Source organism: Kryptolebias marmoratus, linkage group LG22 (genome assembly GCF_001649575.2).
Source record: "Kryptolebias marmoratus isolate JLee-2015 linkage group LG22, ASM164957v2, whole genome shotgun sequence".
NCBI lineage: Eukaryota > Metazoa > Chordata > Actinopteri > Cyprinodontiformes > Rivulidae > Kryptolebias > Kryptolebias marmoratus.
Genome location: NC_051451.1, coordinates 22,275,641 through 22,293,282, shown reverse-complemented (window position 1 = coordinate 22,293,282; position 17,642 = coordinate 22,275,641). Strand labels below are relative to the sequence as shown.

General features: G+C 39.4%; 3 protein-coding genes across 3 annotated transcripts; 2 read left to right on the top strand and 1 right to left on the bottom strand.

The window, feature by feature from the left end:
* The first annotated feature begins 789 nt into the window (after positions 1-789).
* On the top strand, positions 790-11,341 carry agpat5 (1-acylglycerol-3-phosphate O-acyltransferase 5 (lysophosphatidic acid acyltransferase, epsilon)). The gene is made up of 9 exons (XM_017413025.3): positions 790-941; positions 1,302-1,556; positions 2,661-2,730; positions 2,809-2,924; positions 3,032-3,121; positions 4,138-4,228; positions 5,287-5,448; positions 8,442-8,565; positions 9,471-11,341. Exons 2-9 carry the CDS (start codon positions 1,338-1,340, stop codon positions 9,694-9,696), a joined length of 1,098 nt encoding a protein of 365 aa, XP_017268514.1. The 5' UTR covers positions 790-941; positions 1,302-1,337; the 3' UTR covers positions 9,697-11,341.
* Positions 11,342-12,985: 1,644 nt separating this feature from the next.
* Positions 12,986-14,502, top strand: zgc:163080 (uncharacterized protein LOC799515 homolog). The gene is made up of 5 exons (XM_017413027.3): positions 12,986-13,104; positions 13,501-13,589; positions 13,689-13,790; positions 13,866-13,953; positions 14,067-14,502. The coding sequence occupies exons 2-5, from the start codon at positions 13,520-13,522 to the stop codon at positions 14,107-14,109; spliced, it is 303 nt and encodes a 100-aa protein (XP_017268516.1). The 5' UTR covers positions 12,986-13,104; positions 13,501-13,519; the 3' UTR covers positions 14,110-14,502.
* A 676-nt stretch (positions 14,503-15,178) lies between these two features.
* Positions 15,179-16,838, bottom strand: gsta.1 (glutathione S-transferase, alpha tandem duplicate 1). The gene is given in 7 exon segments (NM_001329343.1): positions 15,179-15,506; positions 15,622-15,747; positions 15,887-16,022; positions 16,100-16,232; positions 16,485-16,536; positions 16,614-16,721; positions 16,802-16,838. Coding segments are annotated over 6 exon segments (666 nt in total). The 5' UTR covers positions 16,701-16,721; positions 16,802-16,838; the 3' UTR covers positions 15,179-15,374.
* Between the last annotated feature and the right edge of the window lie 804 nt (positions 16,839-17,642).

The window sequence follows — 17,642 nt, the reverse complement described above, 5'->3', positions numbered from 1 at the left end:
TCAAGATGACTGACCTTGAAAACAAACCTGGCTAGAACTCAGTCAGTTTTACTTAAATTGATCTAATATTTGTTGTGGTTGTAGCTGAAACTGATTCCCAGCTCAGCGCTGACACATTGTACAAGGTCTTAGTTTAAAATTTTAACATTAACTATTTGGGGTCAGCTCTGTCCATCTGTAAGCCAAAGCATCTCATGACCCACAGGATGAATTTTTATGAAAAACTTAATAATATTTATTATTAACTTTTAGATTATCTGGCATGAAAGGCGGCAGGTGATATGCATTTCTTCAGGAAATGGTAGGCCTTTAATTTTATTATGTAACTGTATTAAGGGGTAATTAAAATTTAAATACAATTTTTAAAATAAATTTAGCATTCACATAAAACATTCACTTGCCTCTTAGTGTTTTACGTGACTTTGTAAGTCAGTTAATTGGGCTAAACAGCAAAATAAGGAACTATCAATATGTTTGACTACATTAAGTAGCTGAAAGTACACACATTACTGAATACTATTAATATTTTTAAAACTTTTACCGGCTCTGAACCGAACTCCTTCTCAGAGAAAATACATACTATAATTAGAGACCTGATTGTTGTAGAAAAAACAAATATTAGCCTAAAAGTTGGGCCGTGGAGGAAAACACGGTGAAAAGTTGTAGCTATAGAGACCACGTGGTTCTTTAATATTCCATCACACGGAGCTCAAACAGACCTCGCACGCCCATTGGCTGGCCCGCGTGACGTCACTGGACCAATCAGCTTCGCCGATGTTTCAACGTGTCGTTACGTAGGGAGGCGTGTGTGTGACATTCGCTGCTAGAAGCTAGGAGCCGGATAAAAATGAACTCAGGCAGGAAATAAATTGTACTTTTTCCCTTTTAGCAAATCGGCTGACCTCTGAGTTAAACTTTGTTATCGTTCCTGCTTCGGAAAAGTGAGTTTATAGATGAGGACAAAACTTTTTAGGCTCTTTTAAGCACGCTAAATTGTCGGCTAACGCTTCTTTTTTTATAACTTGGTGCACTGGAAGTGTGTTGAAGGGAGTTCGGGTTGAGGTCGTTTTCCGGTCTGTTGTAAAAAATGTTAATACTAACCAGATGAGGTGATTTCATATGCATGTGTGGCAGCTTAAGCTGGCTTTCCAAGCTGCGTTTCGCTCACAAGGTTAAATTTCGCTTCCTTGCAGCAGCTTCCTCCTCACTTATGCTGACCTCTTGGGGCAGGTGTGCTGAAAGTAGGCCAGGTGTGCTGTGGTGGAGATAGGGTCCTCTGTAACTTTTTCTGTCGCTTGTAGAAGTCGACTTCAGGGATTTGTGAGAGAGGTGCAAACATGCTGCTGTCTCTGGTTGTGCACACATACTCGCTGCGGTACTGGTTCCCCACCACAGTCATGCTGGGAACAGCCCCAGCTTATCTCCTGTCCTGGGGGGTCTGGAGATTGCTCTCAGTGGTCCTACCAGCAAGATTTTACCACAAAATAGACGACCGACTGTACTGCATCTACCAGAGCATGGTCCTGTTCTTCTTTGAGAACTACACAGGAGTTGAGGTAAGTGGATTCTCACTTTTAAAAGAAGATGACTTATACAAACTGAGCTGATGGTTCCAGTGTGGTTACCATACCGCTCAGGCATTATACACCTACAGCAGACGTGCCTGTGCAGGCCTGTTTCTGCAGCTCAAAACAATGCTTTTATTACGTACACACCTATGCAAAACACACCAAAGCCATGCATTTGTGTAGCTGTCCAATCTTAAGCTCAAAGCGACACATTTGGGGTTGTTCGACACGTTCTGGAAAAACCAGTTACATGTCAAGAAAGACTGCATTTCTGTTGCCTCGTTGTCACACCTTGCACAGCTTGTACGTTAGGGTGTGCACTCCAATCTTGACAGTGATGCAATTTGAAAACCTTTTGTGTTTAATGTAGTATTGGACGAACACAAGGACCCCTCAGCTGAAAGTGGAGATGACATTAGTTTGAATACTTCTTGAATTCTTTGTGTTTATTGACGTGGACAGAATGGGGCTGATACTGAACCAAAAACCTTGATTCGACTGGAATATGTACGAAGTGAAAAACTTTATGACGCTGTACAGACGCAGATAAATTTGTTGGTACTTGTCCACAATCATAAATCGGACACACCTGATGTGACTGGAGCCAGAAAGCTCTAGTTTCAGCTCCTCACTCTCAAAAGTTTCACTCAGTCTCACTTTGGGGCTTGTCAACAAGCATTTTAGCAATTTCCAATCAGTTTTTTTGTTGTTGTTCGTTTATCTGTCAATAGTGAATCATCTTCTGGGTAAATGGAGCCCGTTATGATTCAAAATGCGACGGATGGTGCAATCAGAAAGTGACGTACCCTTGACCTTTGAGTTCAGCTTAAAGGGTTTTGGTTGATTTCTCTTTTTAACTCTGTCTGATCAACCTGGGGTTGCATTTCCTCTTGCGTCCACATCCTGAGAGGTTTGCTACAGTCCTGTAAACCTTATACTATCTAATAGTATTACCAGCTGTGGTCACAGGAACATGAATTTGCTTGTAGATGGTACCAACAAATATATCCACATCTGTATTACATCTAAATTTTCCGAGCTCTGAACTGTCTGGGACGACTCCATTATTGTTGTTGTGTTCTCTTCCTCTAGATCGTCATATATGGAGATATACCAAAGAACAAAGAGAACGTGATCTACCTGTCGAACCATCAGTGCACAGGTAGCACATTTTAAAGCTGCATTTATAAAAGTTAAACAGGGTTAAGTTAATAACGCTGAACCTCCGCTTCCCTTGCAGCTGACTGGATCATCGCTGACATGCTCGCCATCAGGCAGAGCGCCATTGGCCACATCAGATACGTCCTAAAAGATGGGCTCAAGTGGCTCCCGCTCTACGGATGGTATTTCTCTCAGGTAATGCAACTGTGTGAGTATGAAGGTGTTCTTCTCAAATCAGCAATGTGAACATAACTTTGAGCCACTCCTAGGCTGCTGTCATTCAACATATTTCTGTCTTTTAGCATGGGGGAATCTTTGTGAGAAGAAGTGCAAAGTTTAATGAAAAAGCCATGAGGAAAAAGCTCCTCGGTCAGACTCGATGTGGAGCGCCTGTAAGTAGAAATGATGACCTGCAAGTTGAGAAATGTCTCTTCACTCAAGCCATAACCTGGTTTTATTGTGCATTGCAATATCTACAAAAAAATGTGATTAGATTAATTAAAATATAGGGGTTTAAATGTCAACAAATACAAGTTTTGTGCTTTAGTGTCTGACTTAAAACACTTTATTTTTTCTATAGATAATTAAAGTTGCAGTCCCCCCCCCCCCCCCCTTTTTTTTTTTTTTTAATTGTGGGAGATTATCATGTGTGTGTATGGTCCAGGTATTGCTCACATGGAGAGGACTTGTTTAAAATAACTCGGTAACAGTTTTAATTGACTTGTCTTCCTTAGAAAACCATTCATTTACTTAACTGTTGCATTTATTCATACAGGACGGTTGTGGTTAAAGGTTGATCAATTTATTGCCTACAAAAGCAACAAAGACATGAGTGGTTTTGTTTGGTAGGTGTGATTTTTGGTGAGCCAAAGTGCCCAATGAAAGCTTTGTTGTGAAGTTGGTATTGGAAATTAAATTTTGAATCAAATGTTTTTGCTTTTCCACCACCAAAAATCTGGAAAGCTACAGAGAAGTTGTGAAATAACACTCGTGTGTTTGTGGACATTTTAACAATGTTCATTTTTACTAAATGGTTGCTGATATCAAAAGTTTAAAAACTGCTGTTTGGAATAAAAGTCTTCATTCTCTCTGGTTGCGTGCCAGAGTAAAATAAATGGTTATGCTTGGCTTCATGGTTATTACGTTTTAGAGACAAAGCAGTAATTTAGGACATTTTCGGGATCAACTGCAGTCCAGTTGTTTGAAAGAAACAAAGCGTTCAACTGTTTAACACGAGGTTTTCTGTTATACAGTTTCAGTTCAGCATTAAGCGTTTCTTGCCTAACCAGTGCACTAAATGTTTGAAAACTTTTTTTTATTTTTTTGCCCTGTGACGAGCTCCAACTCTGAGGTTTTTATGCATGTCTAATTTTTTTGTTTTGTTTTGTTTCTTCCCCCCCCCCCACAGATGTACCTGGTCATCTTCCCAGAAGGAACCCGGTATAATCCAGAGCTGAAGAATGTAATCGCTGACAGTCAGGCTTTTGCTGCAAAAGAAGGTAGACGCAGGATAACGGCCATCCTCTGTTCTGCTGCTGCATACTGATTCAGTACAACACAGTCAAATCTGTAAAACAGCTGACTAAGACTTGTTGTGCAACTTCAGCTTCACCTGCATACAAAGCTATGAACCCGACAGTCTAAAGTTTGTGTTTAATAATCAAAATAAACAAAATTATAGTGACAAATCAAACATTTTAATAGTTTAGGTAGAAACGGGACAGTAAACCAAAGAGATTTTGTCCTTATGAACATGTTTAAATATACTTTCAGGTGTAATGTACGCAAAAATTACTTTTATTCAGGTATGAATCAGGAAAGATATTAACTATATTAATATAGTTAATATCTTTCCTATAATAATATTAATATTATTATACATTAACTATATGGTGGCAGAAATGTGTTGCTTTCCATCAAAGTTGTCTAATAAATATTACAGTTTGTGCAGCTCAGAGTAACCGGGCAGGTCATTAATTGAATAGGTTCCTTTCTTTTTCTTAAATGATCTATCAATCTATCTATTGATCAGTCTGCCACTCAACCTCTGGAGAAATTCAAGGCGTTTCGATGCCTACTAAAGAGGCTAAATAAAAAAAGTGATGTCTTCAGTAGTTTTTCCTTCTGCGGGAGGAAGTTAAATTGTGTTTTGAATTTTGCCGCTAATTGCATTTGTCGAATTTGCAACTATCCGACGCTAAAGTGCAGTCTGGCATAATGTTTGGTCATTCTGCAGAGATTAAGCTCGGCTCTGGACTCTAAATGTCACCCCTTTTTAATCCAAATAAATCGCTTGAGAGAGATGACATGTGCTCAGGACTTTATCTGCTATGACTAAGGTATTAGTGAGCAGGGGACCGTTCCACAGACTGGCTGTGGAACGACACAGTAACTCGAGCTTTCATACACAATTCTGTATTTTAATGTTACTTAATTCATTCAGCAGGAGATTTCTGCCAGTGTTTTGTAATGTTTAACACTGGCTTTTCATGCTGGCGTACAGGAATGCTTTGTATTTGCACACAAATATGTTTGAACTTCTGCGTTCTTTTCCCAGGACTGGCTGTCCTGAAGCACACGCTGACGCCCAGGGTGAAGGCGTCTCATATAGCCATGGAGATCATGAAGGACGACCTGGACGCCGTGTACGACGTCACGGTGGCTTACGAGGGAACGCTGGACAGCTCCGGTCGAAGAAGACCCGCTCCGTCGATGGCGGGTGGGTTTGACTCACCGTCTGAGGTTTTATAAATCAGGAAGTACACGTCAGATAAAGCAGAATGCTTTATTGGAGAAACGCACCAATTTATAAGCAAAGTAATCTCAGGGTACTTTACTGATCAGTTCAGTCCAAATATGACTGTTAGTCAAACTAATTTAACTAAAACACACATCTAACAACCTTAATATAATACAAAACAGGAAATATGTTTCCTTTAAACGCTTTTATTGGATTAATTCATCCTAAAATCCTTCAAAGTTGTGAGGAATTCCCATCTCAGCATCCTAATACTTAAGAATAAATATTGAACTTGAGATCACGATGGAAAGCAACAGGTTTTGTTAAATCTGTAAAATTGCCCAAAACACTTATCAAAATTGTTATTTATTACCTTTGTGAATTTAGATGTACTGATGAATAATCCTGTCAGCTTTTATCTGCATAAAATATGACAAATAATATGTATAAATACAGCTCAGAGGCACTCACACTACCATCAGAAATTAGAGTAATTATTTGTATCACCCCACTGTAGAAATGACATTATAATATAACATCATCTACAGAAAGGTAATTAGTCAGTATCGGCTCTTTGGGGATCTACCTGTTGGTGTTAAAATACTTTTTTTTTTGTGTGTGTGTTTAGATTGTGATAACTTTGATATTTTACTACAAAACCGGACAGATGTTGTCTTTGTGACAGACTGTTGGACACAAAGCACCTGAAATTCCTGATCATAATTTTGAATTTAAATTATTTGTTTTGTGTCAACCAAACACCGGCTCATGCCTTTAGTTTACGAGTCTTTGTTCAGAGTTAACAAACACAAACATTTCATTGAAAATGGTCTGGTTCCGCTTTAAAGATAAATAAAAAAAACCTTTGATAGGCTTTCAGGGTAAGTATTGAGGAAGATACTTTAAAGTATAACAAGAAAGTATCTCCTAGAAAGCAAAATAAATTAAAAAACTGAAGGATGACAAGAAAAATGGACTTCCACAGTACTGGATCTTAATCATTAAGCAGATGTGAAGTCCTACTTTATTATTTTTTTAATAAAAACCAAACTTCCAGCTTCCAGGTGGTCAGCCAGAGGCAGCTTTAGTCTCTGATGTTTTTTTTAGAGTATCCATAAACACAAACACTTTGCAGGATTATCAAACCTGCAGCCTTCCTGGTAATTAATCACACAACAAACAGCGCCTTTTAACAGCTTCCTGTAAACTGCGTGACTCTGTGTTTTTGGCGTCTCTGATTATTGTGTGTTCCCGGCTGTTTGACGAGCACCGTCTGAAATTTAAAATAAAAAGACAACAACAACAACAATAAACAGGGCAGGGAATGGAAAAAAACATTCCTGTCGTCACGCATTTCCTGGTCTCATGTGGCAAAGGTGACCCTAACCCTCGGAGGGGAAGTGGAAGTGACCTGCGCCTGCTTCCAGGCTGCAAATCTGACTTTTAGGTCGTCAAATAACACTTTTATATAAAATAATACTTTTACTTTGAAGCTTGGAAAGAATAAACATAACTTTGTGCGCTGCAGCTTCTTGGTGGATTATTGGACACGTTGCCCAATCTTCTTCTTCTGATTATAAATTTGTGAAGAGGTGTTCTGTTGTTGTCACCTCTGGGCTTTATGGAAGCTGTTTTCTTGTGTTTAATCCATTTATTAATTAAGAAAAACAGAAATGTTGAGCATTTCGACCACTAAAAGCTAAAATTTGCTCCGTTGCAAGAAAACCTGCTCTGATCTTCAGGTGTAGGTTAAAAAACATGTTTTTTATTGAAAGAACTGATTAAATCTTGAACCATGCTTCAGTAGCTGTTGGTTCCTTTGTGTGCTCTGACCCGGGGTATTTTAGGCTTTATTCAAGTTTATAAAGAGGATTTAGATCAGTAGGTGATGTTTGGCACTCCAGAGCAAAGAGTTTATTTCCTCCTCCTGTTCCAGGTGGTTGTTTTGTAGAAATGTGTTTTGGAGCATTGTTCTGCCCGCTGTGGAGGCTTAGTTTTCTTTAGTAGGGTCAGCATTGTGTTGGTGCCAAACGCTTTCTTGATGAAGTGGTGTGTTTTTGACCCTGAAGACGGCGTACGACTACAGCAGCACCGCAGCTTTTTCAGGTGTTGTTTTTTTTGTGTTACATGAATGGGTTAGTTTATCTGAGCCTCTGCATCTGTCTCTCTGAGAGTTTTCGGTAATCATCCATCTGACACGTGCGCCTGCAGTTTAAATCTTTGCAGCAGCTGATGGAGACTTTCTCTGCCACAGTCAAGCAGTCTTTCACTGCTATCTTCAATCAGGCTTCCTCTTTCGGCCTCAGTGCCACGCTTCCTGCTAATAATTCATGTTGTGGAAACAGGAACTCGGAGGTCTCGAGAGATGCACGTGTGGCCTTGAGCTTTCACACTTGGGTACATTTTTATGTTGACCTTCTCAGACACTTTTTGGTTTTGTTTCTTCTCTTACTGACAGGATGGTTTCATCTGGCTGCTATTTTGTTTTGTTTTTTAAATGGTGCTGCTGATGTTGAACTTTGGTAAAGTTTCACAACGATCCAGAATATACATATTTCAGTTTTAGTTTGTCTCTTCAGGCGTGTGTCTCTCTGTGGGCTGGCGGCCGCACCACGTAAAATTGATAACTGTAAGCTGTAGAAAAGAAATGACCTTAAATCCAGGAAAACATGAGCATGTAAAAACACATAAAAAGCTTTTAAAATATTAATTTAATTGTACTGAAATTTAACTGACCTGTGTCCAGATAAGACTCCGTTTAGGTCTGGATTTGTACCTCGGGCCACCATTTGGGGACCCCTACTTTATTTCACCTGAACCTAAATTTCTGAGGCGACTTTAAACCAATACGTGCAACTTAGTCTTGGTCTTTTTGTTGGTTTTAACGGCTTACTCTACGTGCCTCTTTGCTGAAAGGATTTTCCTGTTTTTGTTTAGTCCTTTTTATTTTTTTTATTTTTTATGTTTGACAGAATTCCTCTGCAAAGAATGTCCCCGGATCCACATACACTTCGACCGCGTGAGAGTAAAGGATATCCCTTCTGAGTCTGTGTACTTCCGCAGGTGGATGCACGATCGGTTCGAAACTAAAGACCGGTGAGTGTGTGTGAAACCATAAATCAGCCTGATTTAGGATCAGTCTTTACAGAAACTGTGAGGGAGTTTATGTCCCACCAGCTTTAATCAGTTTAGTCTGTTTCTTTTTATTAAGAGAACACAAAACAGACATTATTTTAATGTTAAAAATCTACTTATATGCACTTCAATTTAAAACACCTCAGTAGTTAAAACTGATAGATTATTGTGGCTCAAGAAAGGAGTAATTCTAGTGTATATTTTTGAGTAATCAGGTATTTTTTGTGGTTTTATTTTTAAGATATTTTCCGAAACTGACTTGAAGAACATTAACTCTTCCTTCTTATATATATGGGCTAGTACAGAGTGAAGCATCACGCTGCTGTTTTCTATTAGGTCACAGTCCTCTACAGGCTTTAGTTTACAAACAAAATACAGATAATCTGTTTTAAATATATAACTTTTAACAGCTTTCAGTCAGCCCCCAGGATAAATAAGGTCATCCTGACTATTTGGATGAAACACATACTGGTGTTAGACTTCAATAGGTCCCAAATGAAGGTTTTAGGTATGCCATGAAAAGATTTTAATCTTTATTTAAGAGGTTAAATCATTTTACTGGCGGTATTGCATTCTTGTTCTTGGAGTCTAAAGATCTTATTGAAATAAACTGGTGAAAAAAGTCAGTTTCAGCTTTTGATGATTTGGTACATTTTATTTGGTTGAGAATTCATTTTGCTGATGTGAACAAGATATTGATTTTTTTGCCAACCTTGCAACAAAAAGGCCTGATGTTATTTGGGTTCAGTGTTTGTGCTGTAACTGCTCTAAAAGGAAAAACCCTGATGTGAATAATTTTTGTTGTAGTTTCGATTCCTTGTGCATTTTATTGGACAGCTTAAATTCCTACTTTCTCTTTTCTAAAGGATGCTGACAGATTTCTACGAGTCGCAGGATCCGGAGAAACGGTTCAGGTTCCCCGGAGAGGGCAGACCGTCTCCGCTGGGTCTCTCCAAGACCCTCCCGTCGCTGATCATCCTGGGGGGGCTCACACTGCCATTACTGCTGACGGAGAGCGGCAGGAAACTTTACGTGAGGACCTGGGTTTACGGGACGCTGCTGGGCTGGCTGTGGGTGAACGTTTTTCCTTAATGACTGGGAGGACTGGGCGCGGCAGCCATGATGAGACACACGGGAAACTCGGAAAGAGGTGCCACTTTCTAACCTAAGATGCGTTCCAGATGCAGAGCGGTCGGTACCTTTTTATACGAGTTTGGACTGTCCACCTGTTGACCGGAGACACTGAGAAATGTTAAAACTATTTGTGCTACTTGAACCTTTGGGTGGTTTGAATTCGCAGCCTGAAATTATATAAACTGCTCCTTGAATATAAATTAAAAATTTGAAATAATTACCCCTCAGCAGATTTTGCCAAATTAGTACTCCTGCATGCTTCATCAATTTTTTGGCAAGTTTTAAAACTTGTTTTTTTAAACACCAAGTTTGCTTAGCACTCAAAAAAAAAAAAGTCATTTATTTCCTATTAAATGCACTGACTAATTGATACTGGTTGTAATGTTTTTATGCCAAGTCCCATATCAGGAGGAATATGCACTTTTCTCACCTAAAGTGACGTTTTTACTCTGGCAGGACAGACGACCAGCACGCAGTCCTCTGTAAGGGTCCATAAACATGACACCAGCTGCATCGTTTACCATAAATGTTCATGCTGAAATCTTTTTTGTTGTTGTTCTTGTTGTTTGTTTTCTGACAGTGAATGTAGCCGTAAAAACACATTCATTCATGCAACAAAGTAAAAATCTTATCTGTTGGATGTTTTTGGAGCACAGTTCGTTTTCACTGATTTCACACGAGTTAAAAATGCAAACTTGTTCTAGCAATGTAAAATATTATTTGAACCCTAAAGTGTCCGTCGTTGCCAAAAGCAGGTGTGTTTTCCACCATGTTGTATTAAGAGTGTGTGGGAGTTTTTTATGCAAATCATTGCTGGTTTTATTTTTAGCTTCTGCGTTTTAATTCTCTGGATTCAGTTTCTTTTGGACATAATTTTATTTCTTTACTTTAATATATACATTTTTCTTCTTTTAAACGTGTGTTACAGTCGACATGAGAGTATCTACCTAACGACAAGCTGACAAAGCCATGTTATAACAGTATATCGCAGGTTCCTGTGCACTCAAAGCCATTTGTATTACATTTACCGTGTTGTGAATTGCACTGTTTGTCCGTTGTTGTTTACCGTAACGACACCGTCGCGTTTTTCACGTGTCACTTTACGTACAAGCCGTCACAACGTCCTCCTCTGCAGTTAGTCTTATTTACGCTCTTGACATGTCAGTCCTACAATAATCTCGTGGTTTTACATGTCCTTCCAATACCTCACTTGAATAATCCTTCCTTGTTCTTTAAAAAAAAAGCAAGTAAAGAAAAGAACAAAATCCTTGTCAGCCATTTTATAGTAATTTTTATGATGAGAATACCAGACTGTAACTTATCAGGAACCTCTGTAGACGGTATTTAAATGCCAAGTGTTTTTGGAAACGCGTGCCTTCTCTTTGGGGGGGCCACAGCGGCTCTTCTCCACCAGGTGACCGCATGGAGGCGCTCTGCTGGAGCATCCGGTCACGTTGTCTACAGCTCCTCGTGGCTTCTTTTGCTCTTTAAAAATGCTTTTGATTTACACTTTTTGAAAACTGTTATTAAAAGACGAAACCTTTAATGAGTGTATGACGGGGAAACTGCGGTCAGAATGAAATAAAGAGCTTTTCTTGGAGAAGATTGAGTTTGTTTATTTAAACATACGACAGCTGTTTTTTACCTGGACACACAGAGGAGCCACCTGAACGTTGACACATCTGGAGAAGGTCATTCTGTTGCTTCTGATGCATTAAATTACTTTAAAGGGAAATTTCTCTTATTTTTAGAAACCTGATTAAAGCTGTAATTTCAAAAACTTTCAGGTCATCAAATAAACTTATTAAACTTTTTTTTTTTTTTAATTTTGTGAACTTATGTTTGGAAAATCATACCTGGTGATGACTTCATTTTTAACTTTTTAAATTTAAATTCTCCTTCTTATAGAATATTTTAACTGATGATTTAATTTAAGCCTTTTCACCAGGTGCCAACATATTTTCAAGCTGCCGCTTTCTTTTCTAACTTGTTCCTAATTTAAAATGGCTGCAGCTGGGTTCTTAAATTTGCTCTTATTGATCAGGGTGTTCATGTTGGACAGTCATTTTCAGTTTCTGACTTTAAAATAAAAGGTAAAAAAACATTCAGTTTGAATTCCGGTCTTTTACGTACAAGGACAAAATCAGTAATCTTCTGTTCTTTACCAAGTATAAAAATTAGGTCCTTAAGAACATTGTATGATATCTTTTATTGTTTCTTTTTCTTTTTTTTTAACAAAACCTACATAAAAAGGCTGAAGCAGCATCCAGTAAGTTGTAGAACCACCTAAGGTTTCAAGTATTTTTCCACTGCGTGGCCTTATTGCCTTATTAATCTCTCACATTGTTGTGGAGGAATTATTTCACACACAGCTCTCCGGTAGGCCCCATGACAGAGTTTCAGTAAGGACAAATAAAGTCCCTGATCCTTGTCCTTTTTAACTGTAGAGTTTATGGCCAACTCAGTGAATCAATGCTGCAAAACAAGCCCACATTATTATCCTTCCACCTCTGTGCTTGGAAGTTGTTTTTTTGAGATGATATGCCATGTTCAGTTTTCTACAAACAAGATGGTGCCTGGATTTTTTTCTTCACCATCCTGTTTTGAAACAAGCCGATCCTGTTTAACCTTTGACAATCATGCTGGTATGAACTTTAATCATTAACACATCGAAGCCTACAAAGTCTGATATTCAGCTTTTTCAAGAGTTGCTCTTTTTATCCCTTTTGACTCAGTTTATAATGATCATCTCAGGTTGCACTGGTCTAAATGTGATTATTGTCAGATTAACATTTAACAAGCAATTGTTAATGAGGTAATTTAAACAAAAAACAAACAAGCATTGGAGCCCTCTTTTTACCACAGTAGTCATTACAGATTAAATATTGTCAGTGTTCACTTCTTTTTGCTGTCGTTCCTTTAAATATTTTTCAAAGACGTCACAGTTAATAAAGTTATGTTTGGTTAAAGCTGTATGTTTTCCATATGACATTAAAATGAGTTTAGAACACATGAAAAACTGCAGTAAATCTTTATGATAGCAGATTTAACAATCAAAAACATACTAACAGACTAACGAAAGTAAATCTTTTAAAATTTGATCCTTTTAAAGTGTAACTTGGGTCCAAAGCGTAAATAAATAACAAAACTAAAAGTGTTCGGATATAATAATTATTATTGGTAGTTTTATTAATGCGGGTAAAGTTTGTTGTTGTTCGAAACGGAAAATCGACGCAGTTACTACTTTCCCACTTTACTTCAGGTCAGTGAACGCCACCTGAACTGACTCGCGCATGCGCAGTAGAATTGGTGGGAAGTGACGAGGAAGTGCGAAAGCTGCTGTCGTTTATCTTGTTTGGACTACAGGTATGTAAAATATGCCACGGCGAATAAATAACACTTTATTAAACGTAATATAAGCGTATGTAGTTGGAGATTGTTCGTTTACATAGTAATGTTTGTAGACGTAACCTTTTTTTGTTTTTTTATTTTACTTACTAGAAGGCTAACAGCGACACCTAGAGGTCTGTTACGTTCACTGCAGCGATTCTAACTCCTGAATTATTACTTTAAGACAAAGAAAAGAAAGAAAGTTTGTGTTTAACTTGTTTATAACTTTCCTGTATGTGTTTTTGTGCGTGAGCCCATTCTTATCAAATGTTCGTGGCTTTTGACCCAAACTAATCTCCTGAGTTTAACTGGATTTCCTTTTAAATTTGACTGGATTTGATTTTTTAGGTGCAATCTTTCATTGTTTTGCAGCTTTTTTTTTCCTGAAACGATGGACTGGATTGGATTCGGCTATGCTGCAGCCATTATGTTTGGAGGATTTATGGGCTACAAGAGGAAAGGTTGAAAGTGTTCATTTAAGTTAACATTTTAATCCCAACTAAAGCCGTTCGTTGTGTTATCCTGATCCTGATCCTCTTTATGTGTTTGTTTTATGGCAGCCAGCGTCATGTCCCTGATAGCTGGTTTGGTTTTTGGTGGATTATCTGCTTACGGGGCCTATAACGTTTCTAATGATCCAAAGAACATCCAGGTGTCTCTAAGTAAGTATGCCTTTATTAGCTTGTGTTTCTCAAACATTTCCATGCAGCTTTATTTATCCTGTGGTGTTGTTTCAGTTTCTTCTGGAGTCCTCTCCATAATCATGGGATTGAGATACAAGAAATCTGGGAAACTAATGCCTGCAGGCATCATGACGGGGCTAAGGTCAGGGTCAGAACTGCTTAACAAGGAGCAAATTCTGATTGCGTAACAAAACTGTTGGGAAACATTTGCTGATTATGCTGTTTTCTTCTTTTATTTGTCTTTTCTCCCCACAGTTTACTGATGGTGTTCCGTCTCTTGCTCCTGACCATGATGTGACCGAGGGAGCGGCACTGAAAAGATAAAAAAGAAAAAAAAACTCTCCGACTGGATGAACAAGTTTTACAGGGAGCTTAACGACCAAATCTGTGGTTCTGTGGGTTCTAAAGATGATTCCTTCCTTTGTCTTTTATACCTGAGTTTTTAACGTGTTGATATGTTTTGTTCTCTTACAGTTCTGTCAGGAGAGTAGATATTGTAAGGATTTAACACGCGTGCTACAAAATCAGTTATTAAGCTACAAACGTTCAGATTACAGAACTAAAGAGCACGTTTCAAGTATTAAATCTGTCACACGTATTTCCCACAAGCTTTTAAGGGAAAATAATAAATTTTATGTTTGAGTCTTTTGTACTGAGACAAAACCTAAATAAACAGATCTGATTGGTGAAATGCAGCGCATTCTGCTTTTTTCATGAAGACGAAGGTGGAAGATTATGCTTTTGTCTGCGTTTTTGTGTCTTGTTTCTAAAATATTACATGAACCACTGAAACCAATCACTGGACGTGTCTCTACAACTGATTAACTTCTGGAGTCAACTAAATTCAAGATGGCCACCACATTAAACCAACTTTAGTGAACACAAAAATTGTTATGACTCAGCCAACTTTACAGATATTAAGGTAAAATTTAGTGTGGTAGTGGCTGAGAGTCATTCACAACACATACATGTAGCGTGAGTATTACAGTCAGCTCTGCCTGTCTGTTAGCAAAATATCTTACGAGTCACTGGATGCATTTGAGTGAAACTTTCAAAGTAATCATTGGATGTAAATCTACAACTGATTAACTTTTAGAGTCAACTCAAGGTTTTTTAAGGTTGGCCACAACAGCCACCCTTCACTTCATTTTACAGACACTTAGCTAAAATTTTGGCGTGGTGGTAGCTGAGAGTAATCACGACACGTACTCCTGAGTGCTTTCACAATAAAACACGAGGTCACACGCAAGGTGACCAAAACAGCCATTAACTGCGTCCTCTCAACTTAAATTATCTTTGTTTAAAACCTCTTTTTTCCTTTAAATACAAGGCCACAAATAGAACAAAACACACCAACATCTCAAAGGTTTCCACCCCAAAAAGATTTTATTCAGTTTAAATCTTCACAGTATTATCAGGACACAGCAGAAATGCTGAATAGATTAGATTTTCATATCTGATTGTGCTTTTTTAACTAACATGACCGAGCCACTGGGGCTCATGCCAGTCATAAGGAATCACACTGATCGCGTTGCGAGGAATGTAACACAACTCTGGACGGCATTACAGTGACGTCATGTTGAACACTTTCATGACGGTGTTTTTGTAATGATCATCTGGCTGCTGCTTCCTCTTGCTGCCCGGCTGCAGGAACCTGCTGATGGCGGGGACCCGAGTCATCCTGCCCTGGAAAGACTGGATTAAAAAGAAAACACACACAAAAAGACAAACTTTAAACCCGGGGAGGACACAGGGTCCGAGACAAGCGGGACTGTTTATTCCCCACGATGCACTTAAAGGACACCTTTACCTTGACGTTGGGGAAGTCTGCGAGGATTTCAGGAAACTTCTCCTCCAGCATCAAGGTGGCTTCAAGCAGCAGCACATCTGCAAGGCTTAATTTACCTCCCACCAGGTACACGGGTCCACTCAGCGCCTGGGAGGATTGTTTTCAGACACACAACTTTTAGCTATCATAGTTTACCACAGTTCGCATCAGAAAAAGGCAGTTTTTACAGATATTAAGCTAAAACTTGGAGTGGTAGCTGAGAGTCATTCACAGCACTCAGACTAACCTTTTCAAACACAGGCATGTAGCGCTCTTTTGCTTTAGTTTGAATGTTATCAAGTTTTGGTTTGGGGTCTGGGACGAAGGGCAGCATCATGATCAATTCCATAAGATCCGTCAGTCCCTCAGAGTACATATTGACCCTAAAAAAAAAACAGTTATCATTATCGATCAGTCGTAAGAGACGCTGGTATGATTGCATAACAGAGGTGGAGCGTACATGACGCGGTCTTTGATATCTTTCCCGTGGAGATTGTACTTCTCTGCAATGTACTGCAGGATTGCCTTTGTCTGGATGAGTTTCAACCCGTCAATCTCCACCAAAGGAACCTGTTGAAACATGAGCGCCCCATCTGCAGAGAAAACACAAGACGGGGTCACGTGGAGCACCACTCCCAGCAGAGAATAATGACATTACCACATCCATCGCTCACTATCCCAGACTGAAAATGCATCTGAGCCAAAGCCTATGGACCTGCTGCTGCTCAGGGTGTGTCGCAACATATACAGGCAGAAGTTCAAGATTAAGAAAGTTGGACACAGGTCAAAAAGTGTCCACCCAGTGTGAGCTGACAGATGAGGGTTTTATCTGAAAACCAACTCACCGTTCAGGAGTTTCAGGTACTGCTCTCTGGTTGTCAGGAAAACCTCATCAAACTGTGGACATAAATCATTATAAGCAGTTTCACACAAAAGGGGTACAAAAATGTGAGATTTGCATTTTCTTCACTCACTTCCACTTCTGCAACAGTCAGGAGCCAACGGATTGACTCCATTTTCCCCCTCCCGTTGAAATAGGTCAGAGTAACTTTTCCAGACATGGCTGTGGCAGGGTGTTCAAACTGCGGAAACAAAAACAGTGAAAAGTGACAACAACCAACTAATTGACGCGAATGCAAATTAGCCTCGAGTTCATTCATACCTGTGCGTGCACCTGGCGGAGATATGGAATGACGTTTTGCTGCAAAGAGAAACTTTCGGGGCGTTTAACCGCGTTATATAATGTTGTGAAGCTGGAGGGCGAAAAGTTAAAGGCGTGTTAAAACATCTAAAGTCTGCGATTGGTGAGTTTCGACCAATAGAAACGCGGTTCACGAACACATCGCTGCTAAGCATCATGGGTAAAACGTTAGCGGGCTTGTTTTAGCATCGTTTTTTCGAAAAATTGAAGTCAGAAAGCGACAAAATTTGTATATTTAGAACGTTTAGGACAAAAGTCACCAGTCAAACTAAATAGTCCATAAAGGCAAACCCATGATGAAAAGGGCTTCGTTCAGACGGTCATATATTTAGCTGTTGGACATCTTGCAGACTTCGGATGTGAGGGCGATCTGGCTGCGACATCTGTCACCCCATTGATCGCTAGGGTTGATTCGGCTGATCTGGCTGGCTAGGCGGGTGTCCCCTTCCTCCCTCACTGCTCCATATGTGTCCCTCCCGAAGCCCTGCGCTCGGTGGCAGCGGACGACGTAGGACGACCATCCTTCGGTGTACCAGTAGCTGCGCTCCCCTGCTAGAACCTCCAAACAAGCTCAAGGCCAAAAGGAGAAACGTAGGGAAGTCAAGCTCCAAGCTTCAGACACATCCAAATGCGGCGCTGCACGTGGCAGTCTGCCTTACCTTTTTGTAGTATTAAGCAAAGCTAGCCTACTAGCTTTGCTTAATACGTGATAAATTGATCTGAGAGAGTGTGTGGATCTTGTGCATTATTGTGCTTGAAGTATATGTTGAGGACGACTCTCAGCTACTGCCACATCCAATTT

What these genes read in the sequence shown, in the direction of transcription:
- zgc:163080 (XM_017413027.3), top strand. Translation starts at nt 13,520, where the DNA reads ATGGACTGGATTGGATTCGGCTATGCTGCAGCCATTATGTTTGGAGGA. An exon ending in TATGGGCTACAAGAGGAAAG is followed by an intron (nt 13,590 to 13,688) that starts GTTGAAAGTGTT and finishes GTTTTATGGCAG; the next exon opens with CCAGCGTCATGTCCCTGATA. An exon ending in GGCATCATGACGGGGCTAAG is followed by an intron (nt 13,954 to 14,066) that starts GTCAGGGTCAGA and finishes TTCTCCCCACAG; the next exon opens with TTTACTGATGGTGTTCCGTC.
- agpat5 (XM_017413025.3), top strand. Translation starts at nt 1,338, where the DNA reads ATGCTGCTGTCTCTGGTTGTGCACACATACTCGCTGCGGTACTGGTTC. An exon ending in ACCCGCTCCGTCGATGGCGG is followed by an intron (nt 5,449 to 8,441) that starts GTGGGTTTGACT and finishes TATGTTTGACAG; the next exon opens with AATTCCTCTGCAAAGAATGT. An exon ending in CGGTTCGAAACTAAAGACCG is followed by an intron (nt 8,566 to 9,470) that starts GTGAGTGTGTGT and finishes TCTTTTCTAAAG; the next exon opens with GATGCTGACAGATTTCTACG.